Source organism: Lutra lutra, chromosome 7, assembly GCF_902655055.1.
Source record: "Lutra lutra chromosome 7, mLutLut1.2, whole genome shotgun sequence".
NCBI lineage: Eukaryota > Metazoa > Chordata > Mammalia > Carnivora > Mustelidae > Lutra > Lutra lutra.
Genome location: NC_062284.1, coordinates 493,024 through 514,304, shown reverse-complemented (window position 1 = coordinate 514,304; position 21,281 = coordinate 493,024). Strand labels below are relative to the sequence as shown.

The 21,281-nt window shown below is 58.7% G+C and overlaps 2 protein-coding genes across 7 annotated transcripts in view; one reads left to right on the top strand and one right to left on the bottom strand.

Annotated features, from left to right (window-relative positions):
* The window catches only part of TBC1D2B (TBC1 domain family member 2B), a 67,000-nt gene that overhangs the window by 35,295 nt on the left and 10,424 nt on the right, over positions 1-21,281 (bottom strand). For 5 of the 6 annotated variants that reach the window (XR_007128505.1, XM_047735695.1, XM_047735699.1 and 2 more), the window contains exons 2-3: positions 17,315-17,468; positions 10,875-11,040 (exon numbers count right to left, since the gene is read on the bottom strand). Coding sequence is in view for 5 of the 6 variants with exons in the window: in XM_047735695.1 (XP_047591651.1) it covers positions 10,875-11,040; positions 17,315-17,468 (320 nt within the window). In the remaining variant the exon portion in view is untranslated. Of the gene's footprint in view, positions 1-1,401; positions 1,581-10,874; positions 11,041-17,314; positions 17,469-21,281 lie in introns of those variants that run through there. The other variant, XM_047735701.1, reaches the window with a different exon arrangement.
* LOC125103817 (uncharacterized) lies at positions 19,587-21,013 on the top strand. Its single transcript, XM_047735702.1, has 2 exons — positions 19,587-20,752; positions 20,957-21,013. Exon 1 carries the CDS (start codon positions 19,607-19,609, stop codon positions 20,636-20,638), a length of 1,032 nt encoding a protein of 343 aa, XP_047591658.1. The 5' UTR covers positions 19,587-19,606; the 3' UTR covers positions 20,639-20,752; positions 20,957-21,013.

Below are 21,281 nucleotides of genomic sequence, written 5' to 3'. Positions count from 1 at the left end.
CGGCTGAGCCCACGGGACCTCAACGGCCAGGTCCAGAGCACGGCCTTCTGCCAACGGCAAGGAGGAGCCTCTGAAAGGCCTGTGGCAGTGGGAAGGATGGATCCTGAAACAGGAGGGTCCGCGACAGGCACATGGTGCACACGGGGTCCCCTGCCAGCCCCCAACTCCAGACACAACAGGAGGCATGGCCCGTCACGCCCTTGGCGGCCCAGACAAGGCCGTGGTGTCCTCAGGTCGTGTCCCACGTGCGCTGGGTGACTGAGCACACTCTCCGGTCAGGTCTAATGGTCTGCGGCTCCTCTCGGGGCCACGGTGGTCTCCGCGGTGTGGCCTCATAGGGTGGCGGGACCTCCGGGGGCAGCACGGCCTCCCGGGGTTCCCGCCCTGGCAGCGTGGGGCCAGCCGAGGTCGGGAGACAGCTGTGCTGAGCAGGCCCTCACACGCCCCGGGGCTGCCGGCCCCCACCCTGCAAACACCACACCCCACACCACGCTCATCGCACACGAAGGGTTTGTAGGTTATTTTTCCAAGGCCTGTGCTGAGGCTGTGGCACATCTTTCCTGCACAGACCGAGCTGTGCCTGCAAGGAAGACCCCAGATACACACGTCACAGCTCTGGCGCGGCCTCCCCACATTCACCAAACATCTGGGGGCGTGGTCCCAGCCAGGGAGACTGTGACGGCGCCCAGGATGGCCAGCCGCGCACACAACTCACTATGACCACGGCCTGTGGGGCAAGAGACCAAAGGGCCCATAGTGGGGCGGGGGGACACCTGTCAGAGGCAGGCCGGCAGGACGGGCAGGCACTCCCGGCCAGCTTGGTCTCCGCTGCCGCCAGCTCCCCGATGGGAAGCTCTGCTGCGCCCACGGTCTCTACAGACATGGTCACATCCACGGCAGCTATGTCCGCGGGACCGGCTCACGAGGAGCCGGCACCGAGCTGGGCAGCTCCTGGTCACGACCTCAGCCCTCACACCCAGCGCGTGGAAGTCATTTACACACGTGTGCACACAGCCTGGTTTACTAACGGAGAACATAAAGCTCAGAGAGGTTCAGTCACTGGCTCAGCACCACACAGCTCCTGACCAGCAGGGCTGGCTGCATAGAGCAGCGGCCGGGGCGGGACCAGCCCTGCACGGAGGGATAGCCGGGCCCTGTGGTCACGCAGCAGGCCGAGCTTGGCACCCATCAGCGGGCCCAGACTCCAGGCCCACAGAGTCAGAGGGCACAGCTCATGGGGGCTGCCACACCCCTCCCATGCACACCCTTGCCACCCATGCCCTTCACGAGCTCTGGGGCACATGCCTCCCCTGCCTTGCCCACGCACACCAGCCTCCAGCCCCGAGCCCGCCCCCACAGGCGGACCAGGCTGAGCTTCCCGGGAGCACCGGTCTCTCTCACCTGAGGGGCCCGGATGCCGGTAGGTTAGCAGAAAGGCTGGTAAAGGCAGGAAACCACACACTGCTCACGAGCGTGGGCGCCTCTGCAGTTACCCGAGCAGGCCACAGCCCCGTCCCCGAATCTGGCTGCTGACCCCTCCCGGGCCAGCCGTACCCGCAGGACATCACCTCATTTGTCCAAACCTGTTTGGCTTCTTTTAAAAGTGGACCCTGGACTTAGGGTTGGGAAATAATCCCCATACAGAGTCTGTAGGTCGCTCACAACTTCTCCCTGCGCGTGTTGCCCACATCCTGGGGGCAATTTTTTTGAGTCGCCCCCTTTTACCAAATTTCCCCCAAGTGTTCAACTAATTTTTCACGGGAAAGGTAACTCCACGTCATCCATACGGGCTTACCGTTTTGCTGACAGAATGACATGAAAGTCCGGCAAATCAATAGTTTCCCAATTAAGTTCTTAGATGGACGGCACGGGGGATGCTGGGCTCCAGCCAAGGGACCCCAGGTGTCTTGTCGCTCTACCGCACGCCTGCCAGGGCCCCGAGCACGTCGCCTTCCCACTCTAAGCCTCCGCTACATAGTCTGTCACAGGGAGAGACAGTGTCCCAGCGGCTCCCTACAATCTCCAGAGTCCGTGCTCCGCACCTGCCCGTAAGCGGTATGAGCAGGACGTGCCAGTGGCCAGGGGCCCTGAGGAGCGAGGGTCCTGTGGCCGCACAAGGGCCTCCGGGGTCAGAATATGGGGACAGACTGTCGTCAGACGAGGAGACGCCTACAGGCGGAGGGGACCAGTGATGCTTCCGACGTGGGGGGGGCACCGGCAGAGAAGAACAGGACGTGGAGAGTGGACGGCCGGACAAGCAGGGGCGGGTCTGCAGTGGGCGGGGTGCCCCCCACACCCCACTCGGCTTTCCTGCACACGGCGGCCGTGTTTTTATCACCGACAAGAGTGAGTTTCTTTGTTTACTGAACCAGACCATAAAGTAAAGGGAGAACGGGGCTGCCGTGGGAAAGAATGTGTCCCCGCACACGCGCAGTTCCCATGGCCGCCCCCACCCCAAAACCCCGTGGGAGCGGCTGGCCCACTGTACCCAGCTGGTGGCCCGCGGCGAAGCAAGGAGCCCCAGCCGCGCCCCCACAGCACCCACCACGCCGAGCCGAGTGCCCAGGGCTCCGCAGCCGCCACCATGGTTGTCTCGAGCAGAAACACGGCGACTCGGAGAACTACCCAGCTCAGCTGTGAGAAGCCAGCAGGGTGCTCCAGTTCCCGTCCCGCGTGAGGGGCGTGGGAGTGGCCGCTGCAGCCCAGCGGCAAGCAGCGAGCTGAACTGCAAAGCCAACACCTCCCCTCGGATCTACAGCGGACAGGGACATGGGGCAAACTGCTGTCCCAGGACGGGAGAGCCAGGCGGGACAGTGCGGGGGCCGGGCTTCCTGCAGGGGACTCGGAAGCACGCCAGTGTGGGCTGGGATCCCAAGCTGTAATAGGCGGTCACCAGAGCCTCGGGTAGAGCCCTCCTGAGGGCAGCAGCCCCGGGGCACCAGATCCCAGAGGCCCCCAAGGTGCTGTGAGGTTAACCTCCAGGAGCTCAACCAGGTTCTCCCCGAGAACGTGGGAAAAAGTCCCCTTGGGATTCCGGCAAGGAGACGGGAAGGAAGTAGCTGTAAATTCTCCAGCGCCCCCTGCTCTTAACAAGTCCTGCCCTTGGGGGACCCTGTTGGTCAGAGCTTCACTGACCTGGGCCCAGAGGCCCCCAGATCCGGCCCCTCTTCCATCCTGGCGGCCTATGAGGGAGGGAAAAGACAGAGAAACCCTTGTGGGGGCACAGACAGCAGCTGGGGCTCACCTGTCACAGAAGAAAGCACCCCTCCCTCCCCACCTCCCCACCCCTGCTCCGGAGGCCGGTCTGCGGCCTTTCCTTCTCCCAGTGCGTCCTGTCCAGCCCTTGAGGAAAGAGACGACGCAAACCAACATGACGTGGAGAGAGCACGAGCGGCGGCAGAACCAGACGAGGCGGGGATGCGGGAACCTCAGGACAGGAACGTCAAACAATCCCGACTCGCGTGCTCCAGGCCCTAAGGGGTCAAGCGTTAGCTCGCAAAGTCAGATGCGCGACATAAACAGAGACGGAGACCCCAAGAAAGAACCGGAAAAAAATGACAGATTTAAAAAAAAAACACCGCAAGACAAATGAGAAGCATCTGCTGGGCCTGCCGGTGACCGGACAGGCTGAGGAACGACTCTGGAGAGCTCAGACCTGACAGTCCTCCAGAGGCAGCACGATAAATACTTGAATCTCGGGGTTATTTCCCCAAATGACTGTCAGGCACCAACCACAGCTCCACGAAGCTCGGGGAACACCAAGCGAAAACAGAGTTTGTCAAAACCCCCTCACCCTGGCACGCCCTGCCCAAATGAGAGAAGATCACAGATTTAGAAGAAATCCGGCGAGAAGGCCAAGAAAACACGTGACCGGCAGAGGTAAGACCGTCATCCTCCTCTCCGCAGGCAGGCGAGTAAGATGTGAGCGGAGGGAGAGAAAAACCGCCGTGCTCCACCGTGCTCCACCGTGCTCCACCATGCTCCACCGTGCTAGAACTCCTTACTCCGTGAAACCGACCTCCGAGAGCCCAGGAGAAATGGGCTTCCTCGGAGAAACAGGGAGGGAGCTTGTGGCCAGCGGACCTGCCGATACCCGCTGCCCTCCGAACAGAGAAAGACGCCATACAGACGAGAGAGTCGGACCGAGCAAGAAAGAGGAGAGGAGGAGCCGGGAAGATGGGACGGGGAGAGTAAAACACAGACCTTCTCTCTTCCGTTCCAACTGCTCTAACCGGCAACAGCTTGTTCCAGATAATAACGCCATAGATGTGCTGGCTTCTGTGTGTGCGTGCGCCCCCGCGCCCCCCGCGCCCACGACACACACCACGGCAGCGACCCCGGGACGGGGGCAGTGGCTGGGACCGCCGTGCTATTACGAGGCACCCACCTGTGGAGCAGCACAGGGTGATTTTAAAGTGAATTGGATTAGCAGGAAATGTGTGTTGCAAACTCCAGAGCAACCACTTAAAAAAAAACAAAAAACAAAAATGAAACAGCTAAAAAGGAAGTATAAGGGACATGCTAAGGAAGGAGAGAAAACGAAACCATATAAAATGCCCGATGAAAACCTCAAAAGGCAAGGACGCCCCGCGGCTCTGATGCTCAGCACGTGACTCTCAATCACATGGTCTAGCTTCGAGCCCTGTGCTGCGCGTGGAGGTTACTTAAAAATAAAATAAAACCACAAGAGGCAGGACGAGTGGGAGACATAAACCAGGAACAAAGAAAAGGGCAACAAACAGAAAACAGTGACACATTAATCTAACCGCTCCAAGAATCACCCGCACGTCAGAGGCCCACGTGCACCAGTTAAGAGAGGTGGTCGGGACCAGGGGGTGTGCCGTCTCCAGGAACCACTTCACATACGCGCACGGAGGGATGAGACGCAAAGGGAGAGAAACATGGCATCCTAATGACGAGGATCAAACGAAAGCAGGAGCAGCTGTACACGTCCTAGGGCAGACTTCAAAGTGAGGGAAGTCGGGAGGGATGAAGAAGGCATTTCACAATGAGCAAAGGTCAGCCCTCCAAGGATACCGCGCCTCTCGGTGCACACACCCTACCAGCACAGTGCTGGTAAAACCGCAGGACCAAGAGAACCATAGTTTGAGCCTTCAACACCCTCATTCAGAAAGGAAAGGACCCAGCAGGCAGAAAATCAGTACAGCCCTCGCGGACGCCAACAGCCATCCACCAGCTGGATATCACTGACATGCAGCCAACTTTGTGCGACGACGGAATGCACACTCCTCTTGAGCTCATGGGGAACGCTCACCACGAGAGACCACATTCTGAGCCACAAAACACAGCCCAACAAATTTCACAGAACAGAAATCCTATGCCTGTCTTCCGACCACAGTGGGACTGAACTAGAAATCAGTAACAGAAACATTAATGAAAATCCCAAAATACATGAATAAACAACATACTTCTAAAAAAAACCCACACAGGTCAAAGAAGAAATCTCAAGATACATTTTTAAATGTTTTAAACTAAATGAAACCGAGAATGCAATTTATCAGAGGTGGTGGGACACAGCCAAAGCAGTGCTCAGAGGGATGTGTGTAGCCCTGAGTGCACACAGTGGAAAGGAAGAAAGATCTGAAAGCAATATATTTTTTTTAAAGATTTTGTTTATTTTTGACGGAGAGAGACAGCGAAAGAGGGAACACAAGCAGGGGGAGCTGGAGAGGAGGAAGCAGGCTCCCCATTGAGCAGAGAGCCCGATGCAGGGCTCAATCCCGGGACCCTGTGATCACGACCTGAGCTGAAGGCAGACATTTAATGACTGAGCCACCCCGGTGCCCCTAAAGTCAATAATCTATGTTTCTACCTCAAGAAACTTTTTTTAAGAGGGCAAATCAAATCGAAAAATAAGAAGGAAAAGAAATAATAATTAGAGCAGAAACCAATGAAATTGTCAACACGAAATAGAAAAAAAAAAATCAATGAAACGAAAGCTGGTCCTTTGAAAATATGCATCAGTTCAAGAAGCCTCTCGTCAGGCTGGGAAAAGAGAAAGAAAACACAAAGTACCAAGATCAGATATAACACGGGGAACTTGGTTACAGATCCCACAGAAACATAAAAACAAATTCTATAACACGAATGTATAACTTAGATGAAATGGACCAGTTTCTTGAAAGACACAATCTGCCAAAATTCACACAAGGAAAAAACGATCTGAGTGGTCCTGTATCTGTTACAAATACGGACTCAATGATAACCTTCCAACAGGAGACACCAGGCCCAGATGGGTCCGCGGGTGAGTTCTACCCACCATTTAAGGAAGAAATTACACCCATGCTGTCCACTCCTGGCCAGAGGACGGAAGCAGAGAGGATACCTCCTAACTCACTGTGCGAGGCCAGGATTCCCCGGATACCAAAATCACAAGAAGACATTAAAAGAAAACCACAGGCTAATGCCTGTCATGAACACAGATGCAAAAATCCTCCACGAAACATGAGCAAATCAAATCCAACAACATATAAAAAGGATGACACCCACACCCGGGCAGACTCATCCCAGCCATGCAGACTTGCTCAACATTTGAGAACTCATTAATGTAACTAAGGACTAAAAATAAATCACAGAATAGGTTCATACCAATAGATGCAGAAAAAGCGTGACAAAACGCAGCTCCCGCCCATGATAAAAACTCCCGTTAAACCAGGAATAGCGGGAACTTTGTCCATGTGATAAGGACTATCTACAAAAACCCTACAGCCAACATTTCATGGTGAGAAACTCAATGCTGTCCCATGAAGACGAGCTCCAGTGCCAGGACGTCCCCTCTTACCGCTCCTACCCAACACTGTGCCGGAAACCCATGCTCACGTAACAAGGCAAGAAGAAAAAATTAAAGGTATACAAATAGGAAAGAAGGACACAACTGTCTTTGTTTAAGATGACATGGTCATCTATATAAAAACTTTGAAAGAATAAACAAAAACTCCTGAATTAGGGATGCCTGGGTGGCTCAGTTGGTTAAGCAGCTGCCTTCGGCTCAGGTCATGATCCCAGCGTCCTGGGATCGAGTCCCACATCGGGCTCCTTGCTCGTCAGGGAGCCTGCTTCTCCCTCTGCCTCTGCCTGCCATTCTGTCTGCCTGTGCTCGCTCTCTCTCCCTCTCTCTCTCTGACAAATAAATAAATAAAATCTTTAAAAAAAAAAAAAACTCCTGAATTAATAAGCAATTACAGCAACGTGGTAGGATACGACGTTCATACACAAAGCCTACGTTCTCCTACAGACCAACAGCAAACAGGTGGAATTTGAAATTAAAAACAGTATGACTTACCTGAGCACGCCTGAGCAGAACACTCGGGAGTATCGGGGTGTGTGTGTGTGTGTGTGCGCGTGTGTGCACGCATGTATGAGATCCACGTGAGGAATGCCATGAAACTGATGACTGGACTCAAAGAACAACAAAGTAATGGACAGACACTCCACGTTCGTGGGTAGGAAGACTTAACATCATCAAGATAACAGTTCTTCCAAAACAGATCCCAGATTCCACACCATCGCAGTCGGAATCCCAGCTGGGTGTCCTGTGCATGTCGACAAACCGATTCTAGAGTGTACACAGGGAGGCAGAAGACCCCGGACAGCCAACACGATGTTGACGGAGAGGAGCAAAGCCAGAGGGCGACGCTGCGGACCTCAAGACTGAGGGTAAACCTACCGTCCTCGAGACAGCGTGACGGCAGAGAAACAGCTAATACACGCATGGGACGGAAGAGAGAGCTCAGAGACACAGCCCGGTCAGCACGGTCCACTGATCCTGGACAAAGGGGCAGAGGCAGCCTCTTCCGCAGATGTCGCTAGAACAGCCAGACGCGCACACGCCACGTCGCAGTCGAGACCCAGGCCTTCCACTCTTCTCAACGACCCCCTCAAATGCGTCACAGACCGAAATGTAAAATGCGAAACTGTGAAACTCCAGAAGGTCACACAGGAGAAGACCTAGACGGTCTTGAGCGTCGTGATGCCTTTTTAGATCTGACACTGAAGACACAGTTAATGGAAGAAATAACGATCAACAGGACTTCACGGTAACTAAAACATTCTGCTCTGGAAAGACAGTATCGAGAGAATTGGATGACAAGCCACAGACTGGGAGCAAATATTTGCAGAAGGCACACCTGACAAAGGACCATCGTCCAAAATATACGAAGAGCTCTTACAACTCGGTGAGAACTCAACCCAGTCACCACGCGGGCCGCAGACTGGTGTTCCACCGGACAGAGGAGTCACGGACTTCCCTCTCTGAAACTCTAACTGTAAATTATTTGAATATATAGGCAAATTAACTTAATTTATAAGTAAATTCACTGAATTTAAAGAAAGAAATTAAAAAGAAAAAAAAAGGTGGTCCAAAGACCTTAACAGGCACCCCCCAGAGAAGACACAGGATGTCAGTAAGAGAAAGACGCTCATGTCACAGGCCCTCGGGAAAACGCGGATGAAGACATCAGTGACCCCTGCCACACGCCTTGCAGAACAGCCAGACCTGGAATGCCAGGAACCACGTGCGGGCAAGGAAACAGGGCGCTGAGACCCTCCCCCACGGACGGTGGGAATGCAACCCCGCCGGGCACTCTGCCAGACAGCCGGGCGGTTTCTGACAGCATCTCACACGCTCTCACATGCCACCCAGCAGCCACGCTCCTTGGCATCTACCCGAGGAGCCGAGGACTTCTGCCACATGAAAACCCGCATGTGGACGTCCCCGGTGGCCCTGTAACTGCTAAACTTGGGAGCACCAAGGACGCCCTTCGGGGGGTGACTGGACTAATGGGCCCCCACATCTCGACGATGAACCATTCAGCACGAAAGACAGATGAGCTCTCGCGCCGGAAAGACAGGGAGGAACCTCGAGTGCGTATCACCAAGTGGAAGAAACGGATGCGGAAAGGCCAGCGTTCTAGCATTCCAACAAAACGGACCTTCTGGAAAAAGCAAACCTATGGAGACAATGAACCGATGAGCAATGGGCCGCGGCGCGGCCGGGGTGGGAGGGAGACGAGCCGAGCGTGGAGGGGTTCTGAGGCCGAGAAAATCCTCCGTGTGATACTGTGACAGACAGACACACGTCGGCACACCCGTGTCCGGATCCACGGGGCGCAGGACAGCAAGCGTGACCCTGACGTGCGCGACGGACGCTGGGTCAGTACGACGCATCAGCGCAGGCTCGTCCTCGTAAAACATATGTACTCCGGTAACCACAGGCGTGAGGACACACGTGTGGGGAGAGGGATGTGTGAAAACGCTCTATCACCCCCTCAACTCAGCATAACCCTGAAACTGCTCTAAAAAAGGGAGTATTAGGAAAAAAAAATTTGGGGGCGCCTGGGTGGCTTGGCCAGTTAAGCATCCGACTCGACTTTGGCTCAAGTCGTGATCTCGGGGTCGTGGGATCAAGCCCTGTGTGAGACTCTGCACTGGGCATGGAGTCTGCTTGACAGTCTCTCTCTCCCTCTGCCGCTCCCCGCCGGCGCCCCTCTCTCCCCCACAAAGAATAAAAATTAAAAAATTAAAGAACAAGGTAGTTCCACACATGTCAGCATGTGAATACCTTCAAGATATTAAGAAGCAGACAAAGGATCTAAGGGAGGGTCTCCCCAAGGATCTACAAATGGCCGTCCGCACATGAGAAGTCACTCAGGATTGTGAGTCACCGGGGAATGCAAATCCCAACCGCGAGAGTCCTGTTCCCCAGTGCGGATGGCGAAGGCCAGGAAGACGGGGGACTGCCAGCCCCAGGGAGGGCGTGGGGGGGCCCTTAACCTCCAGCCATGCTGGTGGGGACGCCTCATGCGCTGCCTCCAGAATGGCAGGCAGGTCCCCGAACGTCACGCAGACTCACTGCCCAGCCCGGTAGGGCCACCCTGAGCCCAGGCCCAGGAGAAACGGAAACACGTCCCCACAGACCCCGTCCCAGCGTTGGCAGCCGCGCCATTCCCGACAGCCACGATGTGGAAGCCACAGTACACCCATCCACGGCAGGACACACACACACAGTGTGCTCTGCGCAGAGAACGGAGTCTCACTCCGCCGTACTGGCCCCGGAGCGCATGCAGCCGCCGGCGCAGGGTCAGGCCCACGAGCACAGGGTTGGGGGATGGAGCCAGGCACCTGTCTGCGAGGGGATGCATAGGACGGGCAGACCCGCGGAGACAGAGGCCATCGAGGTGGTCACCGAGGGCAGCTGGGAAGTGGAAAGAGGTTGCTAGCGGGTATGAGGATTTCTGTTGGGGTCAGGTCGGGATGAAAGTGTCCTAAAATTGGTGGCAGTGATGGCCATTCTGCCACGAGTACTAAAAAGCACCGAACCGCACATTTTAAATGGGCGAACGGCATGTACATGAATTTTATCTCAACAAAGTCTTACACGCTCACACGCACACACACACCAGCCCTTGCCCCACCTCCCCACCTCCCCAACCCCCCCCCCCACTCGCACCCCCCTCTCCCCCACCCACCCAGGGCGGATGTCTGCAGCGCAGGCCGGAGCAGCCCCAGGGCCGGGGAAGAGGGCTGGCCCCCGGGGAAGACACGCCAACTCAGTGGCCTTGGGGCCTCGTCACCTCTGATAAGCTCTTCCCGGCCGGTTTCTGTTTCTGCAGCCTGTGGACCGCGCGACCCGGCTCACAGAGCCCAGCGAGCGAAAACCAACCCCACGTAAGCTCGTCTGGCACAGGGCGAGCCGGGCAGCACACCCTCTGCACACGCTGAGAAAACGACCCCGTGCCCGAGGGGACCAGGCCGGCGGAAGGTGCACGGCGCTTTCACAATCTACGTGCAGGATCATGACATGTTATCAGACACAACCCATGTTCAGTTTCAGACGCCGCTTTCCAAAGACTCACTTGAGCTCAGTGCCCCACTGTTTGAAAGAGAAATTAATGGAATTTGGGTGCCCGGGGGCCGGCTGGTGAGCTGCTGCTTCTCCTACCAGCTCTCCAGGGGTGGCTTCCACAGCGAGGACGTTTCTGGCTTTCTCTGCAGAAGCATCCGGATGTGTGCAAATGACATCTGAAAGACAGGCAAACAGAGGTCAGTCCTCCACCCTTCCACGCGGAACTCCACGTCCCTCGTGAGACACGGACCCGTGCGCCATCGGCCACGGGACAGAAACTGTGGTGGCTTCAGTCACCTAAGGCCCTTCCATGTCTGTGACGGGGTTGGGAGGGACCAGGTCCCCTGTGCGGTCTCACAGATAAGCACAGCGGCAGGAAACTGTGACCAAGGTCCACTCGCCTGAGCCGATGAGGGCCGACTCCCCGGATCCGCTGTTACGCAGAAACGCAAAGTGCCTCTAAGAAAACAGGCGGAGGGGAGTGTCCTGCACACACTTGCTAATACTGGCGGTGGCGACCGGAGGAAGCAAGCTGGCACGTCCCAGAGCAATGGCTCAGAAAGGTCACAGGAACACGGGCTCTAAGGGGCGATCAAATCTCAGAAGAGCTTTAAACGTAAGCTTCTGAAATACCGAAGATTGAAACGGCTGGTGTGTAGGATTTGCTTCAAAATACCAGAAAGTGGGTCGGGGTGTCCAGGGAAACCAGAAGGGCCCATGAAGCAGGAATTCTGGGAGTCACCCAGGAAATGTTGGGCAATGTTACAGGTTCTCTTTGCATAAAACTCCCGGTAGTAGAACTTCTTTTAATGTTTTGAAAAACGTCCCCAACTGTAAATACTGGGTGTTCTCCTTGGTGGTGTCCTCCTCTCCCCGAGGGCACGGATGTCTGTAGAAAGAGGACAGCCTGCGCTCCCTGTCCCCGACCCATCCCCCTCCCCGTCACAAAGAGCCTCTACTCCAGCAGCAGCGACCCTCACTCGCTCGGAGGCAAAACCAGGGGCGGCCTGAGCACAGACACCGAGTTAGACGCCGCTTCTCGCGGCAGGAGCCGGATCTGAGCGCTCAGGAGGGCGTCCGCGGAGGGCCCTGGGCGCTGGCAGGGAGACCGACCCCAACCCCAGGCGCCCGCCGCACAGGTACGACACTAAGTGACCGGGTAGTGTGGGAAGGGCTCAGAGAACCCGCGGGAAAGCACAGGGCGGGAGGACGTGGGGGCTGTGTTTCCGTCAGGAGGACTCGGCTGCAGCCCCAGAGCAGGCTCCTGAGGGGGACAAGCAGGAGGGGCGCTGGGGACAGAAGAACGGGGGATGGGCAGCGGGTTGTAAGACTCAGTGACAGAGGCCTGAATCACGCCTCAGCACGGTTTCCCGATTCTCGGTTCGAGTCACCACCGCCAGTGAGCACGACATGCTCGGTGAACGGCCAACAAGAACACGTCTGGGAAGGACACACGAGAGAACAGAAGGTCACGCAGGAGCAGGGACCCCCTGGCACCCGGAGCCTGGGGTTCTGGAAGGCGCCGCAGGGACGCCTGGGGTTCTGGAAGGCGCCGCAGGGACCTCGAGGGAGCGGAGGGGGGACCCTGCCCACGCCTCCAACCACAGCAGCTTCTCTTCCCTCCTTTAGGCGGGAACCCCCGAGGTCTCACCTGCGAAGAGTTCCAGTACACACAAAACGATGAGGTCAAACACTGTGAACCAGGTCCAGCCCCCTGGCCCTCAGGAGACAAACCCTGCACGGCAGGTGCCATGACCGTACTGCCCAGGGTAGGGGACTGCACCAGGTGGTGGCCCACAAGGGGCACCCCCGTTCAGCCGAGCTCAGGAGGCTGAGGGCTGGTCTTCGCAGAGCTCGCAGCGAAGACCCACAGGCCGGGCCGGGATGTGGACGCGGCGCCCGGGCTCCCGTCGGCAGCCGGGCCAGCCTTTCCTTCTGCGTGGCCGGGGGTGTGGTAAGCAGCGGCCCTGCTGTGGGCGCAGGCTCCCAGCCTTCCTGGAAAGCACCTCCTGCCCAGAGAACCCCAGGCCCTGGGACCCTCTCCCCCCCACACACAGCGGAAACGCTTCCGAAGGAGCACGAGCCACAGGGGCCAGCTGCAGACAAGGGCCGGGGGGAGGCCCGGGACGATGCCGGCGGAACACACCGTCTCTGAGAGTAATTATTCCACGTGAAAAAGAAGCAATTTTCCAGTTTTGGTACGACTGTCATTTGCCTCATCTTCGGTTTTGCATGAGTGTGTGAGATTTCCTTAATTAAGGACAGCGGCGGGCTTGCCCTCCACCCACAGCGTCCGCGCACCAGCATTCAGGAGCCGCCAGGAGGGGATGTAAACTAGGTCACGGCGTGGTTTCCCCGGAGTCCGGCTGGCAGCCACCGGATCCCCCAGCTCTGGTCGCGGGAGCTGCGCTGAAGGCTTCCGGCCTCTGTTCTCTGCTCTTTTCCAACATCTGCAAACCTGGCAACTCGGACACGTCCTGACGGCAGGGCTCCCCCTCCTCACCACTGCTTCGACGCAGCCAGGACGCCGGGTCGTCCACACAAGGGGAAGGCCCCGGGAGAAGGCCACTCCCACAGGTGGCACAGAACACGGCAGAAGAGGGGTCTCTCTGGGAGCTGGAGGACAGCGCGGGCTGGACAGGAAAATGCTTCTTTCCCCTTTATCAGAGTGAATTTTAACCCGGATCGCGAAGCAGTGGTCAGAGCTGTGGTCAGAGGCAGAAGAGATATCTAAGTGAGGGCAGTGTGCGTCCTCAAGCGCCAAAAAGGAGGGGCTCCCTGGGCCCCCAGCGGGCTAGTCCATGCATCCGACCTGGCTGGTTCCACCCCGGGCATAAGCCTCGTGACCAGCAGAAAACAGGGGCTCCCACGCGCTGGGGACCTGGACCACAGATGAATACAAGACGGAGTGACGAGGGACCAGGGTGGGAGGCCCTGTACCTCCCCAGAAAGCCCACGTGTCTCCCTCCTGACCTGCCTCTCCTGTCACCTCCCTTTGAGAGACCCCAGAATCGAGGTGGGGACCACATCTGGCAGACAACTTCCCTCTCCTGCCTGCGCCACTCCCCACCTTGTGCTCAGACCCCAGCCTCGGCACCAGACCAACCCAGCTGGTCCGTACCCCTCTGCCCACGGCACCCCCGACCCAGCTCACTCGCACCCCTGCCCCCTCTGTCCATCACCAGGCTCCAAGGAGGCCCCTTCCAGGTACAACTGGAAGCCATTCCCCTACACATGCACTCCCTTTCCCGGCCTGATGTGAGGCCAGACGACATCTGTTCACAGATGGGCTACGTGCCCACATCCTGTGAGCCCTCCCCACTGGGATCGGCTGCCTCTTGGGCACCACGCAAGAGTCACCGCGACTTACACTTCCAAGCAGGTCACAGAGAGGACAGCCTCTCTGATCAGCTCACGGGGTGACAGGTCTGCATCCCGCCCCACGTGGGCCTTCCCTCTGTCCCCGCAGTCCCTGCACAGACTGCCCCTGGCCCCGCCGGCCCCGAGAAGGAAGTGTGTGGCCTCCCCTCAAACCGTCTGTGCTGTCGTTTTCTTCAGGAAGCACGCCGCGCTCAGCCAGGTGTCTGGGCGCTGGTGTGCCCCCGTGGGCCCAGACTTGCCGGAGCCTTAAGTGACAAGGTGTTGTCACCCCTGCAGTTCGCCATCAGTCTACGTGGGAAGTGAGCGCGACAGAAGGAGCTCTGTGCAGCTCCTGGAACCGGGCCCTCGGCCTCCTGCGCTGGCTTCCTACGGGTCTGGCTGTCTCGTGCCCAGCAGCTGGGAAGGGCTTTGAACGCTGCCTTTCGTCCTTGCCAAGTACTCCTTTGTGTGGAAACTAGGTCTTCACCACCCCAATGCCCAGACGCGCGGAGTCCGTGTGTGCAGCGTGGCGATCCCGCAGGGGCCGGGCTGCGGGCAGGTGGAGGAGACGGACACAGCCAAGCCACCCCTCCTGTGCAACCTTGCGAACGTCAGCTGCAGGCACAAGACACAGAACACTGAACTCTGGAGAAGGAATGTTCTGGAGGCCAGTGGGTGACGTGCTGCTCAGGGCTCCCCACAGCCCTTCCTTCCTCACAGACGCTGATGGGGACGTGGCCATGGGCTCAGCTCAGAGCCCGGATCTCCCTCTCCCTCCAGGCTGGGGACAGCCATGCCGCACTGGCCAGTGAGGAGGAGGAGGCCAGGGACCCCGGCAGAGCCGCCTCCTGTCCACCCCTGCGGCACTGCAGCAGGCACAGAGAGCTGCCCCATGAGGCCCGCAAACAGAAACGGCTCGGCCAGCCACGGACAGCGCTTCCCGAGACAGACACAGCCCTGTGAGTGAGGCTCCCCACACACGACCCCAAGATAACCCTCGCCGACTCAGAATGACACTTCCACAGGTAACGGGTCTGCCCTCCGCCCATCACGGCACCAGCGTGAGGGGTGGACAGCTCGTTCCCATTCCATCCCCTGCCCTGGGCCTCCTCCCTCCCTTCTGACCCACCTCCAAACCCGCCAACCCTTCCAGCACCCCCGGCCCCGCCCCCTGCCAGGGCTGCAGCCACCATGGCTTCAAGCTGGACCCCAGCCCCGTTCTGCCCATCCCCCGCACTCGGCACGTCCGACCCGTCGCTCACCCTGCTCTCGCTCATCTGTGATGCCCCTCCGGGTCTGGGCCCTGACCACCTACCCAGCTTCGCTGGCCTCTCACAGAGCCAGACACCCGAATCGGCTGCTCCTTCTGCATCCCGAGGCCGCCCCGGGCTTACCGCCTCTCACGGCAGTCCGACCGGCCCAGGCCCCTCACCCGGCCACACAGTCCTCAAGGACACGGACTGTGACTTCTCGGTCCTTAGAGCCCAGACGCGCAGCACACTGGCCAGACCGTCCCCACCGATGAGCAAACAGGCTCAGACAGAAACGCTGGGCGTGGTACGGTGGGGCTCAGCACCGCTCCCGAGGGCCTGGTGGTGTGAAGCACCTTTAGCTCGTGGGCCCCGGCCTCCAGAGACGCACAGCCGCCTGCCCCTGGAGCTGTCATTCCCGCGAGCCTCCCCCACAGCGACATCGGGGCCGTGGGCACTGGTGGGACCGCATGGGGTGAAAATGAGAATGTCCCAAACCAGCAGGCGGTGAGGACAGAGGGCGGGAAGATTATTTTTAATGCAAATCAGAGTTCTAAACACATTTGGTCTAGCGCCCTGGGTCTGCCAGATGCACCCCGTCCTCCGAGTAAAGGAGCCAGGGTGGCGCGCTGGCTCGGTCGCTACAGCCAGGACCTCTGCCCTCGAGGTCGTGAGTCCAGGCCCCACGCTGGGCGTGGAGATTATAAATACCTACAACTGAAGAACAAAGGAAGGGGACCGATGGGTGCCCCCAACCCCGAGGGACCAGGGGCGTCACGAATGTGCTCGGTCAGTCTCAAGGTAGAGACCAAGTCACAGGCTGCTTCTGGTCCGAACCCCTAGGACAGCGGCTTTCAAACCCACAGTGGAACCGTGATGGAGCACTGAGGGCCCCTCAGCTCCATGTCGTCAGCGTGGACGCCCCCGAGAATGAGCTAAAGGCCTCACGGGACCACGTAGGGACAGGCGTGACGCGCGTCCAGCACCACATCACTGTGCGTGGGGACAGGCGTGACGTGCATTCAGTACCATGTCACTGACCACGGGGTCAGGCCACAGGACCTGGCAAACACTTGGGGGCGGCAGGGCAGCAGGGGCCCGTGGGCGAGGGGGCCTGCAGGGGAGGGGTTCTGCAGGCAGCTGTCCCCAGGCTTGCGGGGAACTCGATGGAGACCGTGCTCCGTGGAGCAGAGGGCCGCGCGGGCGTCAGGAAGGGCAGACCTCAGCCCTCCCTCGGACTCTGGCTTGCGCGCCCCCCACGCCTGGCTTCAGGCCTCCTCGGCCTGCCCTCTCCCTGAGGAACCCAGGAGCCCCGCGCCCGGCCCGCCCCGGCCCCCGCCCGATGGTCAGCAGGCACATGCTGCTCCACAGTCACGAGGACGTCAGGGCGTGTCACTGTCGATCCTGGAGTAAGAAGCCCCTCATCTCCACACTGAGACCGTCTGCGAGTTACCAAGAGTCGTGCACAAGCCACAAATCTAGACTGAAATGGAATCGATTAAAATCTCCCTTGGGCGGACGACGGGAGCACAGGCTTTGAGGACGAAGCGCGTACAAGTGACCGTGAACACATGAGGGGGCGTCTCACCTTAGTGGGCACACGCAGGCAGGACCGGGGTCACCCGCACCTCTCGACTGCATGGGGAGTCAGGCATGGCTTCGGCCGACCCCCAAGGCTGTCCTCAGGCTGGAGTAGGACTCCATCCGGGGAAGCACCCAGAAGCCACGGAACGCCGCCGTGGGAAAGGGACGGTCGCTACTTTGGGTGGGAACTTGCATCAAGCCGCACGGCCAACGGCTGGACGCGGGGAACAGATGCGGATCCCCTCCCGTGACTTACCTGGGTTATCTCTGGCTACGAGACCCTTAGAGAAATCCCCGGGGGTCGGGGAGGCCCTGCTGTCCCCCTTCACCATGTCCAGACCGCTGCAGTACTCCCACCGCTTCTGCTGGAGCTCCTGCAGCCAGTAGGTCATGAGCTGACGGTTAGGAGCCTGCAAAGACGGGAGGGGAGAGCGTTACAGCGGGACGGGCGGACGCGCTCTGCCCGTGGACTGCGGTGGTGGGAAGCACAGGTCAGAGAATCCGCGGTCGGGAGGAGCCGGCGGAGCACCCAGTATGGACAGTGGGAGCTCGGTCCCGGGGAGAGATCCTCCCATGTGCAGGACCTGGAAGTCTAGGACCATGAAACACCGTCCACAGGCGGTTTCAGGATGGCTGGCCAGCCTCGCAGCCCTTGCACGTGACACAGGCATAAAGCCCGTCAAGAGCTCACACCTCGTGTAGTCTGGGGAGCCGTCCTGGGTGCACCACGTCGAATAACCCTATTTCCACCCATGAGCCTCTGGGAGGGTGTCCACGGGCACTGCAGGCTGGACTCGGGCGAGTTCAATGGCCACAACTTTTCCCATTGATGAGATCAAGTGGCGGGAGGGGTGCCAGGCCACGGGCCCGTTCACGACCGCCCCCACGGGCCCTGCACAGCGGGCACCAGGGCAGATGTGCTTGTAGGAGAATCCTTGGTTGAAAGGGGAAAACCAGGCTGGGGAACAGTTAGAGACCTCGTGATGCTCTCTCACCAAATTCCCCAGGGCAGAAACAAACATGAATGTCATATGCTTTCAAGATCTGACCCATTGTTCGTGTTACAGAAGTCTGGTCAGTACGGCAGGGAAAACCGCCTCGAGGCGATGATTAACTGGGGTTCCTTCCCTTTTTAAAATCTGGAAAGCTCTGAGGGCATCTCGACCTCGATCCCGAGCAGGGGGCGGAAGGCTCCGGGGCTGGCATGGTCTGTGGGGAGGTGGGAGGGCCAGGGAGACCCTGCCAGCAGGTGCCCAGAACCCTGGACAGACCGGCAGAGGCTGCAAGGCTGGGCGGCACCCACCGCACCAGGCAGCCTGTCCGCGGAAGTCCGGCCGCCGGCACCGTGTGTCCACTCGGCGTCTGCACGGAGGGAGGGCGGAGTGGAGGGCCGACCTTGCCCCGACCTGATTTCATCACGATCACTAACAAGCTCTCGGTCACCCCGGGTTCAGTGTGGGTTCACCACGGAAAGTTCATCTCCAGACCCGCCGAGCGCAGCGGCCCCCGGACACATGTGGCCACAGAGCACGGGAAACGCGGCGGGTGCCACAGGACGGAACCCTCTGGAGGCCTCAGACTGTGTCACCCGTACTTGAAAACCGAAAGCCTGCCTGTCACGCTCCCACTGTGTGCTGCTCACTCCAGCTGCGCGGGACCATGATGGGAAACGCAGTCCACTCTGGGAGCAAGGCTGGTGGGAAGGCCAGGGGGCGGGACGCAGCCTTAGGGACTGAAATGAAGGCCAAGGGCATCAGTTTCCTGGAGCGACCCCACTGCGCCCCTGCACAGGGCTGTAGAATTCCAGATGTCGTCTCCGATCTTTAACCACGGAGATGCCAACACTGTTTAGGGACCAACAATGGGTCTGGCTCGTCCGGCTGATGGCTCACGTTTCTGTGCCTCCTCTGCCCTTCTCCAGTGGGGTAAGTAGGACCCTCAACGATCTGACATCACAAACACCTCCACAAGCCCATCACCAGGAGTGCCCCCCAGTGAGGCCCAGCTCAGCTGGGGACACAAGCCAGTCCGTGCTAAAGCCTATCACCACCACACTATCTGCCCAGCACCCACCTGCCACAGGGATGGGGAGCAGGACTGGGAGAGGGGATCTGCCCCCGGGCCCCCATTTACAGGGCTCCAATCCCAAATTCTGGACAGCCAGATGGGCCTCCCAGTCATGCTGGAAGGGGAAGAGCCAAAGCTCAGCTGAGACACAGTAGGTGCCCGTGGGACACAAGCGTCCAGCAGGAGGCCAGGTGCCAGCGTCTGCCATCTGAAGACTCACCAGGGCCGTATCCTAAGTCTCTCAGAATACCAGTCTGCCCAACTCCTATACATCCCGCAAAGCCCAATGCAAATGTTACCTCCAGAGGACGTTTTCCTGAGCTGAGCCTGCATGTTCTCTCCATCCTCTCAACGGAATCTCACCACACCACGTAACCCAGATAACCTTCCCACAGACATAGGCGCACTCCTCGTGTGTCCCTCATCGGCCTGAGTTCCCTGAAGCCGGAGGTCAGACCTGCTGCTCTCAACATGGTCCACGATGCCTGAGGCACTCAGACATCCGACTTTCTCATGTCCAACTGCTCCTAACGCGTCAAGGCTGCTAATCCCAGCCAGACAGGGCACCAGTCCCGGCACGAACCACACAGGACACCTTGGACAGCTGTACATGCGAGCGTCTCAGGGGCCAGGGGCCAGACTTGGACTGGGCAGGTGCAGCCCTGATCTGAGGCACCTGCGGCATGGAGGAGCTATGTGCGGCATGGAGGAGCTATGTCACATCAGGTCAGAAGATGAAAACCAGGCCACCCACATCCAGCCTGACGTGGCCGAGAACCACACGGTGCTCCAGCTGCTCCCACAGACTCCGTCCCCAGGCCTCCAAACCCAGAAGCCCACATGTGGGAGCAGGCCCCAGCCCCCTGTCCCTTCCCCTGGACACTCCCCCCAAGCCTGGCTCTCTCCCCAGGGCGCAGAGAAGTCCTATCATAAGGTCATCTGGTCACCACTCCAGGCAGGCGTGTTCCCACAGGAGGGGCTGGTGCAGCGACCCGGCAGTCACGGGAGCAGGGTGCCCCGCACCCACACCGCCAGCGCACGACCTCTGGGCCGAGCTCTGCACCCCGGGGTCTCCAGCCCTGTGGGAAAGAACTCAGCCACACAAAGCTCGTCCCCTTTGACCCGCATCATTCTTGGGCCTCTATCGAAAGGATCCAAAAGAGGGAAAAGGGAAAGATGCCATGTACACAAAAACGTCGGTTCATCTGCTCAGCAAATATGTACCGAGTGCCTGACTTGGACCGAGTGCCGTCCCAGCCGGGGACGCAGAACTGGGTGGGACTGGCGGATTCCTGCCTCAGCCACACCCAGGGAGCCACGGCTTCCTTCACAACAGAGATCAACAGCTAGAGGCGGACTCCCCATCACAGCCGGAACACGAAAGGCCTGGCCTCGGAGACAGAAACCCTCGTATGGGACGGAAACTTCCCCAAATCCCGGTCCGCGTTCTAGAGGAGCTCATCAAGACACAGCAAGGAGACCACAAACTCATCTGAAGTTCACCCCTAAGTGATCCTGGACAAAACCAGGGGGGCGTGGGGCTCTGCCCTTCTTGGCACGGAAGCCTGTGAGGAATGCGCCGCAGGGCCCAGCGGGCGAGCCCCGAGTCCGACGCAGAGCTGAGCTGGTACAGAACACAGGGTTCCAAACAAAATCAGGAGAAAGACTCACGATTCGACGATGGCAATCAGGACAGCTGGTTAGAAATTTGCAAAGAAAGAAAACGAAGTCAAATTTGGTTCCAGGTTTGAATGTACAGTAAAAGTCATTAAATCACGCAAAGAAAATGCCTACATGATCAGTTTCTGTCTCTTTTGGCATCCCGCGACAGTAGCCAAGCAGATTTCTGCAGAATTTCGAAGGTGGCCTGGGGGTCTGACTCTGGCCCACCGTAATCCACGCGAAAGCTCCCAGCAGAGCGGAGGGCGGCTTCAGTCAGGGACCGCATGCACCTGGGAGGGACCACCGCTCCCCGAGGCTGAGCCCCAGACAGAAGGCCCAGGGACAGGCCTTTGAGGGCTGCTTCCTGCACGCGGCCCAGCCCAGGGGTCGGCTCCAGGCAGGAGGCGCGGGTCCCACCGGGCTGATTATTTTCCCCAGAAACAAAGGGGAGTTACTACTGCAACAATCTTAGTCTCTTGGAATGTAAAGATCTT